General features: G+C 41.7%; 1 protein-coding gene across 2 annotated transcripts in view; it reads right to left on the bottom strand.

Annotated features, from left to right (window-relative positions):
- The window catches only part of ltk (leukocyte receptor tyrosine kinase), a 129,443-nt gene that overhangs the window by 29,806 nt on the left and 71,871 nt on the right, over nt 1-27,766 (bottom strand). For both annotated transcript variants that reach the window (XM_060934049.1, XM_060934050.1), the window contains exons 7-16: nt 26,258-26,407; nt 16,480-16,580; nt 15,949-16,109; nt 15,677-15,771; nt 13,995-14,087; nt 13,654-13,828; nt 4,829-4,979; nt 3,761-3,892; nt 3,326-3,482; nt 2,622-2,804 (exon numbers count right to left, since the gene is read on the bottom strand). In XM_060934049.1, the coding sequence (XP_060790032.1) occupies nt 2,622-2,804; nt 3,326-3,482; nt 3,761-3,892; nt 4,829-4,979; nt 13,654-13,828; nt 13,995-14,087; nt 15,677-15,771; nt 15,949-16,109; nt 16,480-16,580; nt 26,258-26,407 (1,398 nt within the window). The remainder of the gene's footprint in view (nt 1-2,621; nt 2,805-3,325; nt 3,483-3,760; nt 3,893-4,828; nt 4,980-13,653; nt 13,829-13,994; nt 14,088-15,676; nt 15,772-15,948; nt 16,110-16,479; nt 16,581-26,257; nt 26,408-27,766) is intronic.

Below are 27,766 nucleotides of genomic sequence, written 5' to 3'. Positions count from 1 at the left end.
GTGAATTGTGTTCACAGATAATGTTCTCTGGAAATATTCCTGAGCCCATTTTGTGATTTCCAATACAGAAGCATGCCTGTATGTGATGCAGTGCCGTCTAAGGGCCCGAAGATCACGGGCACCCAGTATGGTTTTCCGGCCTTGACCCTTACGCACAGAGATTCTTCCAGATTCTCTGAATCTTTTGATGATGATATGCACTGTAGATGATGATATGTTCAAACTCTTTGCAATTTTACACTGTCGAACTCCTTTCTGATATTGCTCCACTATTTGTCGGCGCAGAATTAGGGGGATTGGTGATCCTCTTCCCATCTTTACTTCTGAGAGCCGCTGCCACTCCAAGATGCTCTTTTCATACCCAGTCATGTTAATGACCTATTGCCAATTGACCTAATGAGTTGCAATTTGGTCCTCCAGCTGTTCCTTTTTTGTACCTTTAACTTTTCCAGCCTTTTATTGCCCCTGTCCCAACTTTTTTGAGATGTGTTGCTGTCATGAAATTTCAAATGAGCCAATATTTGACATGAAATTTCAAAATGTCTCACTTTCAACATTTGATATGTTGTCTATGTTCTACTGTGAATACAATATCAGTTTTTGAGATTTGTAAATTATTGCATTCCGTTTTTATTTACAATTTGTACTTTGTCCCAACTTTTTTGGAATCGGGGTTGTCAAAAGAATTTCTACTTTTGATTCGTCAGACCTCAGGATAATTTTCCACTTCGCCTCAGTCCATCGTAAAAGAGCTCGGGCCCAGAGAAGGTGGCCGTGCTTCTGGATATTGTTTATATGGTTTTAACTTGCATTTGTGGATGCAGTAATGAACTGTTTTCACAGACGATAGTTTTCTGAAGTGTTCCTGAGCCCATACAGTGATTTCCACTACAGACACGTGTCTGTGGGCGGCACGGTGGTGTAGTGGTTAGCGCTGTCGCCTCACAGCAAGAAGGTCCTGGGTTCGAGCCCCGGGGCCGGCGAGGGCCTTTCTGTGTGGAGTTTGCATGTTCTCCCCGTGTCCGGGTGGGTTTCCTCCGGGTGCTCTGGTTTCCCCCACAGTCCAAAGACATGCAGGTTAGGTTAACTGGTGACTCTAAATTGACCGTAGGTGTGAATGTGAGTGTGAATGGTCGTCTGTGTCTATGTGTCAGCCCTGTGATGACCTGGCGACTTGTCCAGGGTGTACCCTGCCTTTCGCCCGTAGTCAGCTGGGATAGGCTCCAGCTTGCCTGCGACCCTGTAGAAGGATAAAGCGGCTAGAGATAATGAGATGAGTTGAGACACGTGTCTGTGTTTAATGCAGTGTTGCCTGAGGGCCTGAAGATCACAGGTATCCAATGTCAGTTTTCAGCCTTGTCTCTTGCATACAGAGATTTCCCCAGATTCTCTAAATCTTTTAATGATATTATGTACCATAGATGATGTGATCCCCAAATTCTTTGCAATTTTACACTGAGGAACATTATTCTTAACATTGCACTGTTTGCCCACACAGTCTTTCACAGACCAGTGAACCTCTCTCCCCATCTTTACTTCTAAAGCCTAGGTCACAACCGGACATATGATTTTTTGGCCGTGCGATTTTTGGCGTTTCCCAAATCGCTGCGGTTTTTTTGTTCATGGAGAAAGACGCACATTGGCCGTAAGTTTGTCTTGCAACCTGAAAAAAACGTAAGCGCCCGTAGAGTTTGTTTGACATGACAAAGAACCTCTGCGGCCGGTCTGCGGCCAGTCTACGGCTCGAAAATCAGCACGTCACACGCGCGCCCTCCGTGCGTTTCTTGCGTTTTTTGCATGTAGACTGGTCGTAGGAGCATGTACGGCTGGTTGTGACCGAGGCTTAAGAGACTCCGCCTCTCTGGGATGCTCTTTTTATACCCAATCATTTGATATGTTGTCTTTGTACTGTTTTCAATGAAATATAGGGTTTCCATGATTTGCAAATCTTCACATTGTGTTTTTATGTATGATGTACACAGCGTCCCAAATTTTTTGGAATTGGGATAGTATTTTCTCTAAAATCGCAATTCAGAGACCACCTGTGGTTTCATTTGATTTGAGTTTTAGTCCTGTTACCATGGCACTGTGTTATTTCTTGAGGTGAAGTCCTCATATTAAATCATTTTTATTATGGAGTAATGTTAAATGCTGACACCCTGTTCCATCAATGCACCGAAGGGATTTTCAGGTCTTTTTTGTAAGAAATGGCTTATTCTGTACATATCTGTCTTTTCATTAAAATCGCTTACTAACCAAATGGGATATCACATTATCTTCATTACTGAACTTGCATTCCCTCATTAGTCTGAGCCTTTAACAGCTCTGTGGCTGACCTTTTCCACCACTTCACAGCACCTTCTAAACCACAATTTGGGCTTCACACTGAGCACTTTGTAGGTGGTCCTATCAAATGACCATATTAGAAAACAAAGACAAAAATTTTATGTTGCTACACCTTTAAAAGGCAAAAGATGTCTTTTAGAGTCCAGAAAATGTTTTTGTGCACATCTTTACTATGTCAAAATCTTTACACAGGCAGTTATATATATTTTGTCAGAAAATATGCTAGTGTGCAGATCAGTGTTTGAGAGTGAGTGTGTCTAAATCAATACACTAACCTCTGTATCCTCCACCACCTCCTCCAGCAGTGCAGGATCCTCCTCCTCCTCCAAACCCTCCAAAAGTCGTCCAACCAAGTTTAGACAGGGCCTGGGGGCAAGGTGAGCCACCTTCTGCCCCTTCAAACAGAGATTTTCCTGCCCACGGGTGAGTAGTGGAGTCTTTCCAACCACCTCCCCCTCCTTTAGAAACACACACACACACACACACACACACACACAGAAAATCATTCCACTGAATGACTACCTTTTTGTAAACCACTTGTCAAGTCCATCGGTTTTTGAATTCAATTGATGTTGCAGCAACCGTCCAACAAATTCTCTTAAATTCCCTCTCATAATACAAAGGACTGTGGCTAAAAACATTCCCATCTTTCAGACTGATGACTTGCTCATCATGCTGCAGATCTCAACTATAATTTAGGAATTTCATGTAATTAAAAGTATATTAAATATTTTTCGACATCACAGACAAAACAGCTCTGCTTCTGAAATCTAACACATATCTGAGAAATTGGACACATAAAAAAAAACTGAAGAAAAGCCTTCCAAATTTAAAAAGAGTGTGTGTGGTTTTTTTAGTAAGCCTCGAAAATGCCTAGCAATTCACTAGTCATTTCAGCGAAGTATCTATTGATTTTCTGCTGCTAATAGCTAAACAGAAATATTCAGCCTGTCTAGCAGGTAAAGAGTTAGATTAAGACCTGCTGCTCCAGTTCTGCCATTGATCCCAGAGGCCACTGTGTCATTCTCATACTGTTCCAGAGGGATCTGATCCAAACTGCTCTCAGGGTCCTCCAGATACGCCTTCCCTCCTCCACCTGCTGCTATCAGCAGAGGCACCAGCTCCCCATTCTCCATCTGCACCAGGACATCCCCACACCGGAAAAAAAAAAGAGTTGCTTTTTATCACAGAAAACGTACCCCACTGTTATCATCCCAGACCTTCCCTTACTTCCATGTGCGGCCCAGTTCTGATGACTTGAAATGCTTTCAACATGTTCCAAGAATGCTGTAGACATGCATATTATGTTAAAGACTGCTGTCCACATGGTTTCCTTTAGACACTGTCACGCCTCTAAAGGGATGTGCTCATGATGAGAGAGAGTACAGTGGAAGCAAGAAAGTATGAAGCTTACGTGGTAAATGAATGTGGCACCCCCACCACCGCCTCCACCCCCGGCCCATTCTGTAGCAGATGCGTCACTTTCAAAGCTGTCCTCAATCACAGATGACTCACCTAGGCAGACTTTGTGAGTTAGAGGGTTCCTCTGTAGGCAGTAATACAGAAGGTTAGGAAGAGAGATGAGAATGTCGAGGACAAATCAAATTTGTACCAGAATGACATAAGTGCAATGATACATATTCTCCACTTTAAACAACCGTGTTGTCTTTTCAGCCAATTGAAACCTTGAAACAGCAGATGAGTACAGTGTCTGAATTACACTACGTTCACACTGCAAGGCTTAATGCTCAATTCTGATTTTTTTGTGAAATCTGATTTTTTTGTGAGGTCGTTCACATTAACAAATATATGCGACTTGTATGTGATCCTCAGTATGAACGAAAAGCGACCTAAAAGTGTTCCGCATGCGCATTGCAGGATACGACGACGTCACACGCAGTGAGCATGGCCAGTGTTTACGGAAGTAACCTAAAGTTTCCTGTGTATGACAGTAGCCAGCATGGAGTACCTGGCGATGATGCAGTTGTTGTTGCGACGGAGCCAGAACATGCACAATAGCCTGATGTTAAGGAGGAGGATGAGAAGGAAGAGGGCAAGGGTTTTGGCTCAGGCATTCTGCGGGGTAGTGACTGCAACCTCCGTTCAAAGGAACATGTGGGTGCGGAGTCGCATTGATGTCATGCGCCATGTTGTTGTAACTTTTTTTGAGAGACCCGCCACCTACTTCAGCGCAGAATAGTGACGTTTGTGGCTTGTTGATGACGTGTAAGTCGGATGAATGCGACCTGGCGGTTCAGACTGAAGTCGCATATGAAAAGATCGGATAGGAATCGAAATTAGGACCACATATCCAAACAGCCTGGGTCGGATTTGAAAAAATCGGATCTGTGTCGTTCATATTGTCAATAAAAGATCGGATACAGGTCACATATGGGCGAAAAAATCGGATTTGAGTCACTTCAGCCTGCAGTGTGAACGTAGTGTTAGAGTTTTGTTGCTATAGTTTTGCAGCTATGCTCACCCCTGGGCAAGCATCTTCCCCCTGGTGACCAATCAGAAGATACAGGATGTCTCCTTTCTCCAGCGTGAAGATAGCTGAAATGACGACACCATGCGAGCGTTTGTTATGGTTTTTTGCCCCTTTGCCTCCTGCAGCTCCATATGCTGAGATCCTGAGAAGGAAGCCACCACCAGTGTTTATAAACTACAGCAAAATTTTCACTCACATTTTTAGCATTTGAATAAATATTCAAATAAATTGTGTGATAATCCCACAATGAATAGTGTCTATTCTATATTGTCCTCACTTTAGATTTAAATTAAACCATGGTAGGTGCAGTGGATTGCATTGCCTTCTTACAGTTCCAGGGTTCAAGCCTGAGCTCAGCCTACACTGTCAGAAACAGGGGTACAGTAGTAGTCCATATCTGTCCTCCAAGGTACAATCTACACTCATGTGCCCCCAGGGCTCATTATTGGAACTCAAGGTAACCGTGTACCTTTTTGGGGCCAAAAAGGTACATATACAGTGGAGCAAAAAAGTATTTAGTCAGTCACCAATTGTCCAAGTTCTCCCATTTAAAAAGATGAGAGAGGCCTGTAATTTTCATCATAGGTATACCTCAACGATGAAAGACAAAATGAGAAAAAAAATCCAGAAAATCACACTGTCTGATTTTTAAAGAATTTACTTGCAAATTATGGTGGAAAATAAGTATTTGGTCAATAACAAGAGTTCATCTCAATACTTTGTTATATACCCTTTGTTGGCAATGACAGAGGTCAAACGTTTTCTGTAAGTCTTCACAGGGTTTTCACACACTGTTGCTGGTATTTTGGTCCATTCCTCCTTGCAGATGTCCTCTAGAGCAGTGATGTTTTGGGGCTGTCGCTGGGCAACACGGACTTTCAACTCCCTCCAAAGATTTTCTATGGGGTTGAGATCTGGAGACTGGCTAGGCCACTCCAGGACCTTGAAATGATTCTTACGAAGCCACTCCTTCGTTGCCCGGGCGGTGTGTTTGGGATCATTGTCATGCAGAAAGACCCAGCCACGTTTCATCTTCAATGCCCTTGCTGATGGAAGGAGGTTTTCACTCAAAATCTCACGATACATGGCCCAATTCATTCTTTCCTTTACATGGATCAGTCGTCCTGGTCCCTTTGCAGAAAAACAGCCCCAAAGCATGATGTTTCCACCCCCATGCTTCACAGTAGGTATGGTGTTCTTTGGATGCAACTCAGCATTCTTTCTCCTCCAAACACGACAAGTTGAGTTTTTACCAAAAAGTTCTATTTTGGTTTCATCTGACCATATGACATTCTCCCAATCCTCTTCTGGATCATCCAAATGCTCTCTAGCAAACTTCAGACGGGCCTGGACATGTACTGGCTTAAGCAGGGGAACACGTCTGGCACTGCAGGATTTGAGTCCCTGGCGGCGTAGTGTGTTACTGATGGTAGCCTTTGTTACTTTGGGTCCCAGTTCTCTGCAGGTCATTCACTAGGTCCCTCCGTGTGGTTCTGGGATTTTTGCTCACCGTTCTCGTGATCATTTTGACCCCACGGGGTGAGATCTTGCGTGGAGCCCCAGATCGAGGGAGATTATCAGTGGTCTTGTATGTCTTCCATTTTCTAATAATTGCTCCCACAGTTGATTTATTCACACCAGGTTGCTTACCTATTGCAGATTCAGTCTTCCCAGCCTGGTGCAGGTCTACAATTTTGTTTCTGGTGTCCTTTGACAGCTCTTTGGTCTTGGCCATAGTGGAGTTTGGAGTGTGACTGTTTGAGGTTGTGGACAGGTGTCTTTTATACTGATAACGAGTTCAAACAGGTGCCATTAATACAGGTAATGAGTGGAGGACAGAGGAGCCTCTTAAAGAAGAAGTTACAGGTCTGTGAGAGCCAGAAATCTTGCTTGTTTGTAGGTGACCAAATACTTATTTTACTGAGGAATTTACCAATTAATTCATTAAAAATCCTACAATGTGATTTCCTGGATTCTTTCCCCCCATTCTGTCTCTCATAGTTGAAGTGTACCTATGATGAAAATTACAGGCCTCTCTCATCTTTTTAAGTGGGAGAACTTGCACAATTGGTGGCTGACTAAATACTTTTTTGCCCCACTGTATGTTCCCTAGTAGTATTTAAAGGGTACAAATAAGTACCTTAGAGGATACTGCCCCAGTGACAAGTCATTGTACCCCTAAAGGTACAATGATGTACTTTATTTTCTGAGAGTGTACAATATGTGTGTGGAATTGGAAGAGTGTTTCTTTGAGTAACTCCTCCTCCTCCTACTACTAGAAGATCAGTAGAAATAAGAACCACATGGTAAAATTAACCCAACACTGCATAAACTAGAACCCTTCAGACTGGGTTCTAAAACACATTGCACAAACCAACCAGAATGTCTTCTGTGCAATATTTACCCAGTGCTGGCTTGGTTTCGACCCAGAGTGTTGGACTCTAGCAACTCTTTACAAATGTAAGGACATGGTTGTAAAATGCATCTATAGGCTGGGAAGCAGACTCTCTGAATCTTGGCAGAATCTCTGCTATTCTCCCCTGAAATCCTGCCTCATGTCTGCTATATCTATAACTCAGCAATATCTACTGGCAGATAAAAACAACAAAGAGTTTTCTCTTGGTAGAATTCAAACATTTGTGATTAACCTCAGTTGTGGCTTACGGCACTTAAGGCCCTGTCCACACGGCAACGGATTCAGGTGACTCCGATACAATTGTTTATCATTTAGGCCTGGCGTCCACACGGCACCGGCGTTTTGGGTGCCCAAAACGCAATCTTTTTGAGAACGGGTTCCAGAGTGGAAAGATCTGGCAACGTTGCCGTTGCGAAGTCGTCTGGATGAGTAGAACGGATTTGTTTACGATGACGTCACAACCACATGACTGTCAGTGCTTTACGCCAGGTAGAAGTGTAACGAACTCGATGCGAGTTGTCAACAAATCCTATAACTTGGTTCATGAAACACGCTTACAAAATATTTTCACTGTGAATATTTATTGTGTAATGGTGCAAAGTGAGTGAGAGAGAGAGAGAAAATAGCCCTTAGGGCAGAGTCAATCCCGCCAGCAAAAATAGGGAAAAAAAGGAGCGATCTCACCTCTTCAGATGTTGGTTTAAGTCCTACAATACATTCCTCAAAAAGGGCGTAGAACAACAAATTAATCCATCAACGTGTAGCATTCAATTTATTCCGGACCATTAAAGACGCCGCCTTCCGCGTAGAATCATACGTCATCCTCGCCGCCATATTGGATAGGTCAAAGCGGAGAATAAAGATGCCTCATTCATGTGCTGCGTTTAACTGTACCAACAGGTTTACCGTCCAAACGAGATCACATGGGATTACCTTTCACAGGTGAGACTGGAAAAATACTTTTCATTGTATTTGGTCATTATAATGTAATTTTACGAACAGATTTTCCTGACTTTGTGGCTAATATGAAGTCTCACGCATAATAGTTTATGCGCATGCGTCCTTACTTCTTCTATTGTTCTGGTGTCTCTGAAGGGACCGTCTTACAGCGCCCCTAGAGGTGTGGCATGTGTATTGCATCGTTTTCAGCAAGCGTTGCCATATGGACCTGATATTTTACTGATCGTTGCCCATTTGGACGCGATATATTTTTAAATAACATCTCGTTGCCGTGTGGATGTAGCCTAAGAGTGATCACGGAACCTGTCTTAAAATGCCTTGACTAACGACTGGGGAAACCAGCTGTATCTGTTACGGTTTTGCTGGGATTCGAACCTGGTTCGCTGGTGTGATAATCCAGCAAACCCCCACTAGGCCACCAGGGGGATGACACAAATGCAGAGGCGTGAGGCAGAAGTAGAAAAAGTATCAAAAAGTTTATTTACAATATTTACACTATTTACAATCTAAGGCAAAAACAAAAGTATAATCCAAACGCTCAGAAGATAACCAGGAAAAAAAAAACAGTTCAAAGAAACAAAGAGCCAAAAAACCAGAAAAGAAGAGGCAAAAATACAAACGCTCAGAGGATTCAAAATGGTAAACACAAAGTCCAAAAAGTCCAAAAGAAAGCAAAGTACAAAAACCACAAAGACACGGGCGAGGAAATCGGAACAGAGGTAACTGGAGCTAAACATAACAGCACAAAGACTCCGTGACAAGAGGACTGAACTCAGGGGTATAAATACACAAACTAATTAAGGACAGGGCGGGGCAGGAAACAGGCAATAAGACAAAAACAAAACACAGAACACAGTGGTGACCTCTAGAGGCCCAAAACAAACATGGCCAGAAAAGGAAATAACAGTGGCCTCTAGAGGCCAAAACAGTCCCAGTCCTAACAGTATCAGTCACTTGTCATTTTTCAAAATGACGACACTCTAGCTTTAATGGGCGTTCAGCTTACAGTCTTTAAAGCTCAGTGTTTAATGATTAAAAGCAAAGAACCAGCCATCTGTCTTTCTTTCCAGCTAGTTCCTTGCTCTTCCCCTACCTCACTGGCATGTCTTAGTAGCCAGTGCTACTTTAATGAGCTCCCATGACTATTCAGGCAATTATAGCAAATCAGTTCAAAAGCTTCTCAGTGTAGAAACCAGCTTAAATAGAGAGAGAGAAAAAAAAACAGATTCATCTATGCCCTGTGGTCTGTGAGTCTTGTCTAGTACTTTGTATGTGTGTGTGTGTGTTTGTGTGTGTAAGTATGAAACAAAGAAGTGTGTGTAGGGAAAAGGGGCTTGGCTCTATGTGGTACTTCAACACTCAAAAAACTTCTTTACTGTGCGTTTACATGCACATCCAAATCGAGCTACTGTCAGTAATCAAGCTAAGGGTCCCAGCAGGGGTGCCACAGAAATCCAATCCTACATGCACACAAGGAAATCGAGCTATTGTGTGAGGTACATTGTGCACCCGAGCCACAGGTGGCGCTACACACCCCATCATGTTGGTACACTTCCGGTTGTCGTCATGAAGAAGAGGAGTGATTTCCACTTTACATTCACACCACATGTCATTGCCACCTGTTGGCTACAAACTGTCCTGCGCAGACCACTGTTTTGTAAGACAACTTATTTTGCACAATTGCATATTTTTCTAAAGTCTGTTTTTTGCTTACAATTTAACTTATGTCTTAATAAACACACAAAAAGTTCAATTGTTTTTGTTTTTTGTCTCCTTGTTCCTCCTGACCTCTTCTGCTGCTCACTACTACTGTTGTCATACCGACCGAGGCTGTTGTGTTTCCCGCTTGTGGTCTCGTCACTCGTCACTTCCGGAAGGGAAGTAAGTAGCTCGACTACGTAGCTCGATAGGGTTTACATGCACTAAGTAGCTCGGCTAAAATCGCATAATCTAGGTCGTGTAGCTCGATTACGAGAAATCAAGTTCGGTTCAATTTCAGCCTAGCTAAGGTGTTTCCATGGCATTTAGAACTTCAATTTCAGTCAAGCAACGCAGAAATTCGATTTTCTCTATGTGCATGTAAACGCACTGACTGACAGGAGAGAAAGTCAGTTACGTAGCTCATACAGTAGGATGATAAGAGGCCACATTGATTAACGTTGGAGAGTACTGGGAGAGGTCTGATGCTTGCATTTCATTTATTAATTTATCTTCAGTAACTGCTTTATCCTGGTCAGACTCGCTGTGGTTTACTCATTTTTAAGGCTACAAAATTAATCAAATTGCAATCATGATTTTGATCCAGTGAGATTGCATAGCCATAAACTGCTGCAAATTAGTAGTATTTAACTTAATGTTAAACGTGACAAACTATTCTCTACTTTGTGTGTATTCAACTTCATGCTTCATGCACATTAGAGGCTCAATCAGTATCTGTTTAGGCAATGTGTGTGGTGAATGATCAAATAACTATCACGTACAAACTAGTCTGAAGTGTTAGACAGATGGCTATTTTGACATGACTGCTAATGAAGAAGCAAATTCTGAATTGGTGCAAACAATAAAATGCACCATCTGTTGTTTTTTTTAAGGGGCAGCACAGTGGTGTAGTGGTTAGCACTGTCACCTCACAGCAAGGAGGTTCCAGGTTCGAGCCCCACAGCTGACGGGGGTCTTTCTGTGTGGAGTTTGCATGTTCTCCCCGTGTCTGTGTGGGTTTCCTCTGGGTGCTCCGGTTTCTCTCACAGTCCAAAGACATGCAGGTTAGGCTAATTGCTGGCTCTAAATTGACCGTAGGTGTGAATGTGAGTGTGAATGGTTGTTTGTCTCTATGTGTCAGCCCTTTGATGATCTGGCATCTTGTCCAGGGTGGACCCTGCCTCTCGCCCGTAGTCAGCTGGGATAGGCTCCAGCTTGCCTGAGATCCTGCACAGGATAAGCAGCTAGAGATAATGGATGGATGGATGCATCAGGAAGGGCATTTGGTGTGAAAATCTATGCCAATGGGGTTGAAAATCAACTGGGGCTTTGCCCTGTATTCTTCCCCGTCACAATCTATGTGACAAATCCATCCATCCATTATCTGTAGCCTCTTATCCTGTTCTACAGGGTCGCAGGCAAGTTGGAACCTATCCCAGCTGACTATGGGCGAAAGGCGGGGTACACCCTGGACAAGTCGCCAGATCATCAAAAGGCTGACACACAGAGACAAACAACCATTCACACTCACATTCACACCTACACACCTATGGTCAATTTAGAGTCACCAATTAGCCTAACCTGCATGTCTTTGGACTGTGGGGGAAACCGGAGCACAGGGGCGCAGATAGGATTTTTGAACTGGGGGGGACTGAGCTGTCAGCAAATGATTCCATTTTGTATGTGTGTGTGTATATATATATATATATATATATATATATATATATATATACATACACACACTACCGTTCAAAAGTTTGGGGTCACTTTGAAATGTCCTTATTTTTGAAAGAAAAGCAGTGTTCTTTTCAATGAAGATCACTTTAAACTAATCAGAAATGCACTCTATAAATTGCTAATGTGGTAAATGACTATTCTAGCTGCAAATGTCTGGTTTTTGGTGCAATATCTCCATAGGTGTATAGAGGCCCATTTCCAGCAACTATCACTCCAGTGTTCTAATGGTACAATGTGTTTGCTCATTGCCTCAGAAGGCTAATGGATGATTAGAAAACCCTTGTACAATCATGTTAGCACAGCTGAAAACAGTTTAGCTCTTTAGAGAAGCTATAAAACTGACCTTCCTTTGAGCAGATTGAGTTTCTGGAGCATCACATTTGTGGGGTCGATTAAATGCTCAAATGGCCAGAAAAATGTCTCGACTATATTTTCTATTCATTTTACAGCTTATGGTGGTAAATAAAAGTGTGACTTTTCATGGAAAACACAAAATTGTCTGGGTGACCCCAAACTTTTGAACGGTAGTGTGTATACATGTTATTTCACCTCCCTCACTGCCATCACCAGGAACTACCTGCAGGCCAGGACAATGATAACATTTTAACATAGCCTATGGAAATCCAAAGTTTACACATTATCATCACGCACAGAAATTGCAAAACTGCAAAACTAGTTTTAAAACCGCTAAGTTCCAACTGTTAAACATAGTGAGAGGCTGGGCTACGTGTGTGTGTGTGTGTGTGTGTGTGTGTGTGTGTGTGTGTGTGTGTGTGTGTAAAGTGTAAACCAGTGCATCCTGACTTTCTAACTATGCCTGTGTGTTGCGTGAGCAGCAGTCAGTCAACAACTCTTCGCAAAGTTTCCTTATGAAACAATATGCTCGCTGAAATTATGGCAGGGAACGCCAGATTAAACATTAAAACTGCCTTCTGAGCACTGTATCTACAGGCTACCACCGAAAGAAGGAGGCTACCAGAAAGGCATCTCTACTCCGTACGATTTTACTTTCACTACGACATTACTTTGAACAGACTATCAAAAAATTGCAAGGTGATATGATAAAGTAAGGCACAGTTTACTTACAGTCGTTTTTAAAAAAAAAAAAAAAAGATGCAATCGTTTTCTGCCTTTTGGCACCCTTCATCATGCCGTGTTGGGGTCCTGAACTAGGAGGAGCTGTCCCCGATATGCCTGTCAAACTTGTTGTGGGTAACCATAGCAACCAAGCTCGAGCTCGCAACCTGTGCAGTCTGCGCAGTTGCAACTATGTATATACTGCTGTGCACCTCAATAAACCGAATGGTAATTAGTCTTTTGATTTTTCCGTGAGGTTTGCCTTATGCAAAGAAAGACAGCATAGACGTTTTTTCCTCCCTATAAGTGGGGGGGACCGAACGAGGTGAATTTAAATCTGGGTGGGACGAATCCCCCCCGTCCCCCCCTCTATCTGCGCCCGTGCCGGAGCACCTGGAGGAAACCCACGCAGACACGGGGAGAACATGCAAATTCCTATGTGACAAATCAAATAAATAAAATTTTTGGATTTCAGTTAAGTGACACTGATCAGAAATATGTACTTTGTTAAATATGCAAATTCCAAGTTGCATGTCACACAGCAACACAACTAATTTGTTCCAACATCTGAAACAGCACCAACAACACCAATGGCTACAAAAATAACCATAGAAATGGGCAGGACTGTGGGTGGGGTTGGTCAAAACGCTTTCAGATCCACACAGGAGTGGGGTTATTTCAGTGCAGGAATCATTAGTTTTGTATCTGACAGTAATCAGTGTGATTGCAGATTTGTACTGATTTTAACTTGACATGAAGAGATGTGCCAATAAATCCATTTATTTGTTCAAACATTCAAATTTAAACTGAATGGGATATTTGATTTATCTTCACATGAAAATATTTTTGAAAATGAAGACAATTTTCACAATGACGTCTTCTGAAGTATTTTCAAAGCAGCCTTTAAGGGACTTTGATGAACACTTACTTGTATCTGTTGGTAGCAGGCACCTTCCACATCTGAACACCTCTGAGAGGGCCTTCTTTTCCCACCAGCACACTAACATTGGTGTTACGATAGGCACTGTCACACTGTGCTTGAGTAGGACCCCGAGGTCCACTGGCCCCACATGAGGTGAACCACCACGTTATCTGGGACACTTCTGAAAAAGCAACATTAACTATCTCCTTCTTTGTGGTTAACTTGTGCTTTATTAATGTACCTATACTCTAGCAAGCTTATGGCTCAAAAAGTGGAATTGGTTTAAACCAATCAAAGACCATTAATGTACAATGAATTTGTCATACAACCAGAATAAAACACTGTACCTGAGACAGAAGGCTCAGGAAGAGGACTCAGGACGTCTAACTGGCTCTTGGAGTCCAAATCATGTTGATGGCCAAGAAGCAAAGCTTTTAGATCTGATTAAATCAGACAGGCAGTGAAAAACCCAAAACAAAAATAAATAGGTTGTAGCATTTGGGTCAAACTCTTAAATCCTTCAAGACCACACTTTTTCCATTACCACAAATAATGCATCATCAGAAAAGCATAAACTATTAAATTATATAAGAGATAGGAGATAATGTAGAAGAGGTTAGTAAGGAATAGAATGTTCTGAAGATAGAAGAAAGGATGATAAAAAGAATGCAGAAGCGGGCTGTGACTTAGGAAGCATGATTTAACACATAATTTAAGAAATCCTGATCATTTTGGAATTTCACTAAAGCGCTATTCATTTTATGAGAAGCAAGAATTTGCAGATGAACACAAGCAGAGATTATTATGAAGTAAGATGTTTACACAGCTTGATATACACCCACCATCCACTTTAATAGGAACAAACGTACACCTGCACATTCATGCTGTTATCTAATCATCCAATCATGTGGCAGCAGTGCAATGCAAAAAGTGATGCTGATCAAGAGCTGGGTTAAGAGCTTCAGTTCATGTTCACATCACACATTAAAAAGAAGAAAAAGTGTGATCTCTGTGGCTTTGATCGTTTGATCGTGGCATGGGTGCTGGTACCAGATTCGTAGGTTTGAGTATTTCATAAACTGCTGATCTTCTGGGAATTTCACACACAACAGTCTCCAGAGTTTACACAGAATGGTGCAAAAAACAAAAAACAGAGAGTGAGCGACAATTCTGTGGGTGGAAACATCTAGTTGATAAGAGAGGTGAGAGGAAAATGGCCAGATTGATTCAAGTTGCCAGGAATGATGTAATAATTCAAATAATAACTCTTTACAATTGTGGTGAGCAGAAAAGCATCTCAGCATGCACAAAACATCAAACCTTAAGGTGGATGGGCTACAACAGCAAAAGACTACATTGGTTTCCACTTCTGTCAGTCCAGAACAGGAATCTGAGGCACAGACACACTGAAACTGAACAGTTGAAGATTAGAAAAAAAAAATCACCTGGTCATATTCCATTCTTCAGTTGTCTAATTTCAGTGAGTCTATGCCCATGATAGTATCCGATTCTCGTCCTTGACTGAAAGGAGTGGAACCTGATGTGGTCTTCTACTGCTGTAGCCCCTCCACCTCAAGGTTTGTTGTGTTGTGCCTTCTGAAATGCTTTTCTGCTCATCATTGTTGTAAAGAGTGTTTATTTGAGTTACTACAGACTTCTTGCCAGCTCAAAGCAGTCTGTTCATTCTCCTCTGATCTCTCTCATCAACAAGGTGTTTCAGCCTGCAGACCCTCCTCTCACAGGATGTTTTTTTGGTTTTGGATTTCTTTGCTTGGTGCTGCTGTCACATGATTGACTAATTAGATAAGTGCATGAACGTGCAGGCGTACAGATGTTCCGAATAAACTGGATGAGTGAGTATACATCAATGCTAATCAAATTATGCACATAATGGACAAATACAACAATGCGTAGGATTACATTCTATTCCTCCTTGTCTGTGCATAACTACCGAACGCACAAACAGCAATTTGCTTTTGGCAGGGGTGTAAGAGTGATGTAGCATGTGTGTGGGTGGACAAAAGGTCACCTGTGTCAAAACATGTCGCACTTAAAGAAATATCATCCAGCGCAATGTCAGCTTCTGAGTCAGCAGCCCACAGGGCTTGCACTATCAGATGGAACCTACAGTCAAAACAAATAAAAGCCAAAGGATTAAAACCAAAGACAAGTGTTTAATGTTCAGCTTTATTCAGGTGTTTCATCAGAGTCATCACAGAATTTATTCAAAATGTGTGCACAGTATTAAATTCTATTAATTTCTTTCAGTGTTTGCCAAACCAAAATCAACATTTCCTTCACCCATTTCGGAGGTCAGTGATCTGTAGAGTGACATCTTGCCAGTTGTCCTTCCAATGTCCAGCTCTCTCCCACACTAAAGGGGTCACTGAAGTACCATTCTCTACCACCGACAGACGCACTGTGCCATTAAAATCCCCATATAGATACAGGGAGAAGCGCAACTACACACAGAACACATTAGAAATGAATCAACAATAGAGAACAAAAAAAAAAAAAGAGTATACCTAGGATGTACCATTGGAAAAACACAATTTAGAGGAATGACCTCAGACTTATCAAACAAAGCCATTAGTGTCCTGAAATACGAGAGAATACCCAGCATATGTTTCAACCATAAAACGGCTGAGAGAGCCACACAGGTATTAGATGCGTCTCTAAAAGCTGACCCATGTGTACAAATCATGAATTTCAGTGAAAGGAAAACTGCAAAACTGGTCTAAAAGGCACTTTAAAACTATAAACATTGGAAACTGAGAATAAGGTAAAATTCATTCTTACTGATGAGTAAGAGAGACATTTCAGAATTTTCACCTGACAATCTTGCCTAGACAGCGTCACAGGAAGAGCTGGGCTGTAAACTGATGCTTCATTTCCATTAGCATTGCCTCTGACCTTCAGGAACAGGAAGTGTCCTAAGGAGAGAACAGAATTGCACACCTGTACTACACATAAACTCTGGAAAGGTTTAATATATACTGTATCTCTAAAACAGTGAACTGATTATAAACTTGAACTTGGACCACCCTCTAGTTTCATATATATATACATATCATCTCATCTCATTATCTCTAGCCGCTTTATCCTGTTCTACAGGGTCGCAGGCAAGCTGGAGCCTATCCCAGCTGACTACGGGCGAAAGGCGGGGTACACCCTGGACAAGTCGCCAGGTCATCACAGGGCTGACACATAGACACAGACAACCATTCACACTCACATTCACACCTACGCTCAATTTAGAGTCACCAGTTAACCTAACCTGCATGTCTTTGGACTGTGGGGGAAACCGGAGCACCCGGAGGAAACCCACGCGGACACGGGGAGAACATGTAAACTGCGCACAGAAAGGCCCTCACCGGCCACGGGGCTCGAACCCGGACTTTCTTGCTGTGAGGTGACAGCGCTAACCACTACACCACCATGCCACCCTTATATGATATAGAAATAGTAGCTTTTATTACTGCACAAAAATAAAATAAACAACATTTAAAATGTTGAAAAGCATTTAATAGTGGAAACGCTACTGAATAAAACTATACTGCAAAACAATATTATACAACAGGTAGTTCCTGTCCACTAAATTAATTGCCATTCCAAACGTGCCTATTTCCTATAAACACACTGGGACTGTTCACTGTGTGCATCATTCCACTTCTCTGGGCCCCATTTCTGCTAGTAGAGCAAAAATAAACAGAACATTTAGCCATATTGTGTCAAATGTCACTTACTTATCACTTCATTTCTTGCTTATATAGCTGCTGTATAAAAGTAATATCGTGTGAGCAATAGTGATTCACTTATACTGAATATTAATCATATATACCAGTGGTTCTCAAACTTTTTTCACCAACTACCACCTCAGAAAATACTTTGCTCTCCAAGTACCACCATAATGACCAACATTAAAATACAGTAGGCCTAAGTATTCATTAAAAACAAGGCGGAGGTTTTATTTAACAAGTATATTTAATATTGTCATCTCTTTGGCTAATGGTAAACACAACAGTTCCCCGACTGTGTGCGACTTACCGGCTCTGGCGATCAGGAGGCTGGCACAATATGAAGCTTCCTGTGCTTTGGCTACGGGTGTACCATAGGACAGAATGGTGGACTTGGACTGCTTCAGTTCATCACGTTTTCATAAAAAAAAAAATCCATTGGTTTGTCGTTTAGTGCTGTGTGTTTGGTTGTAAGATGCTGGTTGAGATGCGATGGTTTCATGGACTCATTGCTCAGAACGTCGCCACATACAACACACTGCGGCCTGGGCAGCTCCTCTGTCCCGCTCCAAATGAATCCCAGTTTTATGTATTTTTCGTCATACTTCCTCCTTACTGGTTTCTGCCGTTTGCTAGCAGTTCTGGGGCTGGTTTTGCCACTGTCGTTAGCATCTGCACTCGGCTCACACACGTCCTCTTCAGTTCTCCCTCTCTCCTGATCTACGCTCCCATTCGCGGATTTAAGCCACGACAGTAATTTTGTCCTACTCGTCATAATTAGCAAAGCCACCTCCACCTTTTCCCATCACAGCCTAGTCTACCAATGGCGGATAACCGTCTGTCAGCGGAACCGGCGGGAATGCGTACGTACGCTACGTATGGCTACCCAGAAGCACTTGCAAACTTTTTAAAATTATTAACTTAATTTGTATCTCCTTTCATTTTCTTGTCATCGGTTGATAAGATATTTTCATCCATTCGGATATTATAGATAGTATTTCACGTTTTTTTATTTTATTTTATTTATATTTAATTAAGTGATTCTTTGGCGTACCACTAGAATGGAGCCCGCGTACCACTAGTGGTACACGTACCACAGTTTGAGAATCACCATGCACCAAGAGGCTCCAGCTGAAATTATGGATTCTCTAAGGTGACTGGCATAGTACTATTTTTCTGAGGGGTGCAACCAGTCACCGAAGAGAATCCATAATTACCGGTGCCTCTCAGTGCATGGGATATTAGATTTATATCTCTTATCAAAAAAATTCCAAAAATCCTCCCAATCCTCATTGTCTATGAGACTGAATTTCAGCATAAACTCACTCAAGAACAGTTTTATCCCTAGAGCCATAACCCTGCTGAATGCTAACATGTACTAACCCCACTCCTTGTTGACTGTTCCATATTATTTATTATCTATCATTAGTTATCTATCTCAATAGTGCAATAATAAATACAATATGCACTTTTTTATTATTATTTTTTGTAGATGTATGTTGTGTGTTGTATGTTTTGGGTACTGTTCTATTTTATGTGGTCTTGTCTCATCTCATCTCATTATCTCTAGCCGCTTTATCCTGTTCTACAGGGTCGCAGGCAAGCTGGAGCCTATCCCAGCTGACTACGGGCGAAAGGCAGGGTACACCCTGGACAAGTCGCCAGGTCATCACAGGGCTGACACATAGACACAGACAACCATTCACACTCACATTCACACCTACGGTCAATTTAGGCCAAGTTTACATTAGACCGTATCTGTCTCGTTTTCTTCGCGGATGCACTGTCCGTTTACATTAAAACGCCTGGAAACGCCGGGAAACGGGAATCCGCCAGGGTCCACGCATTCAATCTAGATCGTGTCTGGTCCGGTGCTGTGTAAACAATGAGAATACGCGGATACGCTGTGCTGAGCTCTAGCTGGCGTCGTCATTGGACAACGTCACTGTGACATCCACCTTCCTGATTCGCTGGCGTTGGTCATGTGACGCGACTGCTGAAAAACGGCGCGGACTTCCACCTTGTATCACCTTTCATTAAAGAGTTTAAAAGTATGAAAATACTGCAAATACTGATGCAAATACTGCCCATTGTGTAGTTATGATTGTCTTTAGGCTTGCCATCCTTCCACTTGCAAGTGGTAAGTGATATGCGCTGGGATCACACACAGCGGCTCAGTCCTGAATCACTGCTTGTGCACTTCACTCGCGCGCTCTGTGAGCTGCGCAGGGCCGGAGTGCGCACCCTCCAGAGGGCACTCGCTGTTCAGGGCGGAGTGATTTGGAGCGCAGGATGCCTGCGGAGCCGAGCATATCCGTGTATTGGTATTGCTGTGTGCACGCGAATCGTGTATTGGTGTTGCTGAGTGCACACTAATCGTTTTAAAAACGTTAATCTGATGATCCGCTGATACGGTCTAATGTAAACCCCACCTTAGAGTCACCAGTTAACCTAACCTGCATGTCTTTGGACTGTGGGGGAAACCGGAGCACCCGGAGGAAACCCACGCGGACACGGGGAGAACATGCAAACTCCGCACAGAAAGGCCCTTGCCGGCCACGGGGCTCGAACCCAGACCTTCTTGCTGTGAGGCGACAGCGCTAATATGTGGTCTTGTGTGGGTGTTTTTTTTCCTTTTTTTTGTGTCCTATTCCTATGTGGTCTTGCGTTAGCTTTTAATTTTGTTGTACTTGGTACAATGACAATAAATTCTTATTCTGATTCTGGAGGCAGCCATGTTTGTTGTTTACATCGGCGTGACCTTCGACCTGCGCATGTTTAATGTACCATGCTATCACCCCACTCGCCATGCATGATCATGATACATAGATCTACACACACAGAAATGCTCGCAGAGCCACAGCTGTGACTCGAGTCGGCCGTATCGTTTGAAATTGTGACATCAGTTCATGGTACAGTATATCCAGGATATACCATGACTGACTCACACCATATCCTTTTTTTTTTTGACGTCACAAGATACATTGCGAAATCAATGATGGACTTATTTTATGGCACATGAGCCATCCTTGGCCAGTCCCTGCATGGGAATTTTTTGATGAGGGATATAAAGCCATACATTGAATATTCAATACTGAATATTCTGTATAACCGCACTCTTGCTTGTGCTATATTGCTTCATTATTATCTTGGTCTTGATTAAGTACTGTTCTTACTGTTCTCTGTGTAAGTTCATTTAAATTTCTTATACCTCAGCTAAAGTAGCCAATATTTTAATATTGTCAGTATTACATGTTAGCTAACAACGATCAAAGTGTGTGTTGATTTTTTTTAAGCAGCTGCCAATGTAAGCAAGATTAAATACGAATTCCCAGTATATGCTATTAGTGTTTTACACAGCTTCGGCCAGATTACCCATCAAAGCACCCATTGCTTTTTCACCTATTAAGCGAGCCATGTATTAAGTATCGTATACTTAAGTATACTTAAATATTCATGCTGAATTTAGCTGTCTTTTTTCCCCAAGATACCATATCAAGCTTAAGGGTGAATCTCAAAATAGTACAGATAACCAGACTGATCAAACAGTTGCACACATCCAGATTAATGTTTCTAGCTTGTATCATGTTGCTTCGTTAACAGCAAAAGAATATTCAGTAGTAAACTAGTAAAGTGTCTGCTCAAAGCTTCTCACTTTTTTCTCAAAAGTCCTTTTTCTTGAGGATTCAAGAGGCCAGCAATTTACACAGCAATTTAATCTTGCAGATTCATTTTTATTTATTTATCTGCTGTAACATTGTCTTATTGCTATATAGCTTGACCTTACATTTCTTCCCTAATCCAAGCAAAATCCCTATCTCCTATTTGAAGCAAATCTCCAGTGGCATCTGATTTCCTTTTTTGTTCCCTATACAGGATATACCCAAATGGATCTGAACATATTATATAGTGCTTTCAAGAACAATGCACAAAGACATTTGAGATTCAACTCCAGAACTGCTTATGTGTTTTTAAAAGTCATCTGGTATGATTGGGACTCAAACTCCACAGTATCTTCACTAAATATTAAAGTATTGGCAAACACCGTATAGTTAAATACTCAGATTTATTTTACTAAACTTTATTCACATTCTTCCACTGTTTCAAAGCTCATTTAAATTTAAGCAATATTTCCCTACTTGTGTCTTTCAGTTCACCTCCCAATAACATGAAACTCGTCCTACTTTCATGGATAGAGATATTTGATGGGTGACATACAAATACTGTGGATATGGATAGCCCTGAGTCTGTATTTGTTGCCAAGGCAATAAGATGATCAGGGAGTGGTGACTGTTTCTGCTTTATCCCATGCATGGATTTAGCAACTTAGCAATTTTTTTACAAGCTGAATTGCTTGTCTTTGTTAATGCAAACTATTTAAATAAAGGTCTTTTTAAAAACTTATTACAGGACAAATATCATGGTCTAAATTTTCAAATGATTGAATTCATCATACTGATGTCTTTTTTATCCCCCCAGCATATAATGCGGGGGGATATAGCTATCGCTCTGTCTGTCCGTCCGTCTGTCTGTAAACATTTTAGTTTCCAGAGCATAACTCAAAAACTGGGGCGGCATGGTGGTGTAGTGGTTAGCGCTGTCGCCTCACAGCAAGAAGGTCCGGGTTCAAGCCCCGTGGCCGGTGAGGGCCTTTCTGTGTGGAGTTTGCATGTTCTCCCCGTGTCCGCGTGAGTTTCCTCCAGGTGCTCCGGTTTCCCCCACAGTCCAAAGACATGCAGGTTAGGTTAACTGGTGACTCTAAATTGACCGTAGGTGTGAGTGTGAATGGTTGTCTGTGTCTATGTGTCAGCCCTGTGATGACCTGGCGACTTGTCCAGGGTGTACCCCGCCTTTCGCCCGTAGTCAGCTGGGATAGGCTCCAGCTTGCCTGCGACCCTGTAGAACAGGATAAAGCGGCTAGAGATAATGAGATGAGAACTCAAAAACTATTAGGAATTTTTTTTTTCATGAAACTTGACAGTTATGTTAAGTGACAAGAGGAGTTGTGCCTTTTGACATTTTGGGATTTCTGTGATTTTTCCATATTTCCATGGCAACCAATTCAACTTAGGAAAATTTGGAGTGGGGTTTCATGTGGGAGCCAGGGGGATATGTCATCTCCTGATGACTCTTGTTTTTTATATAAGCTATACCATACTTTTTTTAGTAGAAGGAAGGAACCTATAAACCCAGAATATTTATCAGATAAAATAAGATAAACTTTATTCATCCCTTGGTGAGGAAATTTACATGTTCCAGCAGCTCACAGATAGAAAGAGTCAGGAATAGACAGCAACAAAAAAATAGAGTGCAATAAAAGTATTTAAAAAAACAAAATAAAATAAACAAATTAGTTAAAAAAAAGATATATCAATTCATTTTTAAAATATGTTAATCGTGTCTGTAAGAACTCAACTTCTTGTTTTTTCTGCCATTTATACATAAAAAAAAACTTTTGGGAGGAGGACAGTGTTTTGCTTGACTTTTGCAGAATGACTCATCTACTAATCAAGTTTCAAAATCAAGTTTATTTGTATAGCGCTTTTAACAATAAACATTGTCACAAAGCAGCTTTACAGAATTTGAACGACTTAAAACATGAGCTAATTTTATCCCTAATCTATCCCCAATGAGCACGCCTGTGGCGACGGTGGCAAGGAAAAACTCCCTCAGACGACATGAGGAAGAAACCTCGAGAGGAACCAGACTCAAAAGGGAACCCATCCTCATTTGGGCAACAACAGACAGCCTGACTATAATATTAACAGTTTTAACAGGTACTACATCTCATCTCATCTCATTATCTCTAGCCGCTTTATCCTTCTACAGGGTTGCAGGCAAGCTGGAGCCTATCCCAGCTGACTACGGGCGAAAGGCGGGGTACACCCTGGACAAGTCGCCAGGTCATCACAGGGCTGACACATAGACACAGACAACCATTCACACTCACATTCACACCTACGGTCAATTTAGAGTCACCAGTTAACCTAACCTGCATGTCTTTGGACTGTGGGGGAAACCGGAGCACCCGGAGGAAACCCACGCGGACACGGGGAGAACATGCAAACTCCACACAGAAAGGCCCTCGCCGGCCCCGGGGCTCGAACCCAGGACCTTCTTGCTGTGAGGCGACAGCGCTAACCACTACGCCACCGTGCCGCCCAGGTACTACATCTTAAAGCATTTTTAAATTATACAGTAAGTCATGAGGACTAAACTACCTTTGCGTTATAACAGCTGAAATGTCAAAAGCATTTCCAGATTTCTCAAAACCATACAGAACCATATCAAGGTCAAGGTCTTTATTTATAAACCGTATCTAGGTTTATAATCAGACAACTGGGAAGAGTCAGAGGGTACAATATCCTCTTCATCTACCACATTTTACAGAAAGACAAGTGTTGACCTGTTTTCACTGCATGCATGCATAGCAATAAGCTGGAATCACACAGTTCAGCCATAAACTAAGCAGCTGTGTTCATTTATTCTGCTAACATAAATATCAAATCCATCTTATTTAAGCTCTCTCAGTCTTCTATTAAATCATTACGACTATGTCCAAAGAATATTTTAATGATATACTGTATACATAATACAGCATACAAGTAAAATATGCCATTAGTTATTTTGGAAAGCACAATGCATTTGTGGGGAAACTCCCATTGGTGGCACTTACGACTGAAAATACATCTTTCCATTTTACATGTAATCTGAGAAATGCACACAGCTTGTAGCTCACGTGGATCTCTTTTGTGTCCTTTTGTAACCTGCTAGTAGGAAAAACATCAACCAAAAAGAGCAATTCTTTACATATACCTGTCTTCCAAGAGTTGAGAGATTGTGATTTTTTTAATCATGACAAAATCAAGTTCAGTTTTGTCTTTTGTAGCCTTTTGAGCCGGGTTAAAGTGCATATCACGGGTAAATTCAGGAGCAAGATCAATGTAATTTTCCTATTTTATATTAACCTTTGGTCAAATATCTGTAACATTCTGCATCCTCTGCAATTTTTTTACCTTGCGCAATACCAGAAAAATTCAGTTGAAATCAAGCCATTTGAGGCGAATTGGTCCGCCTCTGAAAAAACTTGGCATTTGGATTTCCCGGGAAACACTGATTTTCATGACGTCACGTGCGGGACGCCGCCCTCTGAATCCTACGTCAGCACTGGTTTGTTCATGAGAAAACGACCTGGTGGTTTTCTGCAAATTTCTTCAACGTCATCACGTAATTATTAAAATGGTTAACAGATGTATCGTAGGAGGGTGTAGCAACACCAATCATGATGGGATTAGTACTCATCGTTTCCCAAAAGACCCAATGAGAGAGAAATGGGAGCGCTCGGTCTACACAGGCTGTGCACTTTAACCGTACAAAGCTCTCGCAGCCTGCTGGCGCTTCCGCAGGTAACGTCACAATTCTGGCTCCAGACTGCCTTGGGATTTTTCCAGACGTGTTTTGTTATTTTTTTTTTTTTCTGCTGTAGACAGATGGCCTTGTGCAAAATTACCCTTCTGGATGAGTGTGTAAAGGGACATACTTTCATATTAAAAAAAACACGAAATTGGTCCAGAATGTGCCCTTTAAACTGATTGTAATTATTGGTGTTCTTAACCATTTATCCTGTTTGAAATAAAACAGATTAACATTCTGACTAACTACATTTATAGGCAAGTGTAAAGGGGCAGCAACACTTGCTATACATGATGACAAAAAAAAAAAAAAACAACAACCAGACATTAAACAGACATGTTAGGGACAAGCCTGTAATTAATTTAATTTTTTAAAAATTTTAAATACCTGAATGTTGTAATTCATCATCATTTATATAGATTATAATTTTGTTCCTTAGAATACAATGAAATTAATTTATAGACAGCACTGTGCAAAAGTCTTAGGCACATGTAAAGACATGCTGTAGACCAAAAATGGCTTAAAAATAATGAAATGAAATGTTTCAACATAAAAAAAAAATACTATAAATAACAGGAAGCCATAATTAATGAAACAAAGTCAGTATTTGGTGTGAGACAACGCTTTGCTTTAAAAAAATAAACAAAAAAACCCCAGTAGTCTCAGGTACAATGAGTGCAGTTTTATAAGGAAATGAGCTGTAGGTTTTACTGAGCATCTTGCAGAACCAGCCACAGTTCTTCTAGACACTTTGGCTGTCACACTTCTCATCTCATCTCATTATCTGTAGCCGCTTTATCCTGTTCTGCAGGGTCGCAGGCAAGCTGGAGCCTATCCCAGCTGACTACGGGCGAAAGGCGGGGTACACCCTGGACAAGTTGCCAGGTCATCACAGGGCTGACACATAGACACAGACAACCATTCACACCTACGGTCAATTTAGAGTCACCAGTTAACCTAACCTGCATGTCTTTGGACTGTGGGGGAAACCGGAGCACCCGGAGGAAACCCACGCGGACACGGGGAGAACATGCAAACTCCGCACAGAAAGGCCCTCGCTGGCCACGGGGCTCGAACCCGGACCTTCTTGCTGTGAGGCGACAGCGCTAACCACTACACCACCGTGTTGCCCGGCTGTCACACTTGTTTCTTAATTTTGCAGCAAACCCCAGCAGCCTTCATTATGTTTTCTTTTTTAGTCTGAAAAGTAGTCTCTTACATAGCCTGCAGCTCAGATACAAACAATTTTTTTCTGTAACATTTAATTTTGTACTGGAAAATCAATGTTTGGAACTCTCAAATGTTTTCGTATTGACTTGATAATGTAGAAATCATAAAATAGAAATCTATAACAAAGTTTGTATGAAAAAAATAGGGTGCCTAAGACTTTTGCACAGTACTGTATACAAAAATATTGTATCCCCTAACTGCTGTCTGCATTGAGAATACATAATATTCACCTTGAGTGTTTTGGAGTGTTGTTCCTAATAGGTCAATACTTCTGGATAGTTGTTCTCCGCTGCTCAGGTTCCAGGAGGACTGTGAATCAGAGACTGTCCACCCACAGGAGCCGAACTCAAATGAACAGTACGACCCCAATGGCAACATATCTGTGAATACAAATTACATATTTTTTAAGAATATGACAAACAGTTTTAGACATTAACAATAACCAGTCATGCAATAAAAATAGATTTATTATCAATTATTCATGAATCAAATGCTCAAAAAAATGTACATTTTCTCTCGAGATAAAGAGATGCTGAACTGTTTCACTGATCACATGGTCTCATTGTATAGATATGGTCATGCCCCTGCTTTAATCATAACAGCATGGAGAAGTAATGAACTAATGTCCCATGAGTCATTTGTCTAGCATTGCTACTTCATTAAGCAGGTTAACTGCAAAAAGCCATCTTTATTCTCAGTCGGTCGATATGGCAACCTCTGCTGTTGAAATGTATGCAAAAGCAAAGGCAGACTGCACACTGCTAAAAGACTTTGAAAGATGTAAAAAGTAATTAGCTGTGATCATTAACCTGACATTTATCAAAAGTATATTGTACACGCTATCCCCTCAATCTTTCTGTGGACCTGAAATTAGGCAGGTAAAGTCTGTTGTAACTTACACTCACCTACTGGCCTACAACACTAAAAGACAGGAGGCAAATATGGTGCAGTTACAATTTCAAGCTTAGCAGGGATGAACTTGGGGGAACTACAGAATATTCTTATATCTCACCATTGATTCTTGGGAGCTGAGCTCTCTCATACCGTTTTTCCACCAAGACAGTACCAGGGCTGATTCGGAGCTGGTGCCTAATCTCAAACCAGTTCTTCATGTTTCAACAACCAAAGAACTGGCTCTCAGCCAAGAAAACAGTTTCCAGAGTGGCACCAAATCTTTGGTCAAGAACCAAGAACTGCTTACATCAGGGGCTAGGGGCGGGATTATGGTGACCAACGAGACCAGCAAAAACATGTGACTACCGCATTTAAAAAACGCTAGTGCACCATCAAGTCTGACTAATCCAAAGAAGAAAAAGCAAAATCGACAAAATAGTCCATCACTGTTGTTATTGGTGTGCTTGGCACTAGAGGCACTAGCAGGGCTGACTAGTGGTGCTAGCGGGGTGGGCTAGCAAGGCTGGGAAAATGGAGACGTATACAGTAATGCAATGACATGAATCTACTGGTGGCCCAGAACTACTACATGGTTTGTGTTAGTGGAAAGGGGGTATCAGAGAAGCAGAAAATAGAAATGAAATGTCAAGAAAAGCTTTTCTCTCTCTCTTTTTTTTTTTACTTTCATCAACCTCCAGTCCCAAAGCTATTAAGAAGAAAACTTTATTGCTGGTATCCATTTTTCTGAGAATTTTTGAGTCACGGAACACCATATGGTCTAAGCGTTGCATGAGGCTCTGCTGCTGCTGTTTCATTTTTTAAAAATCATCTCTGCCTAAATCCCT

Source organism: Neoarius graeffei, chromosome 11 (assembly GCF_027579695.1).
Source record: "Neoarius graeffei isolate fNeoGra1 chromosome 11, fNeoGra1.pri, whole genome shotgun sequence".
Classification (NCBI taxonomy): domain Eukaryota; kingdom Metazoa; phylum Chordata; class Actinopteri; order Siluriformes; family Ariidae; genus Neoarius; species Neoarius graeffei.
The sequence above is the reverse complement of the archived record's forward strand: the minus strand, read 5'-3'. Positions and strand labels throughout refer to the sequence as shown.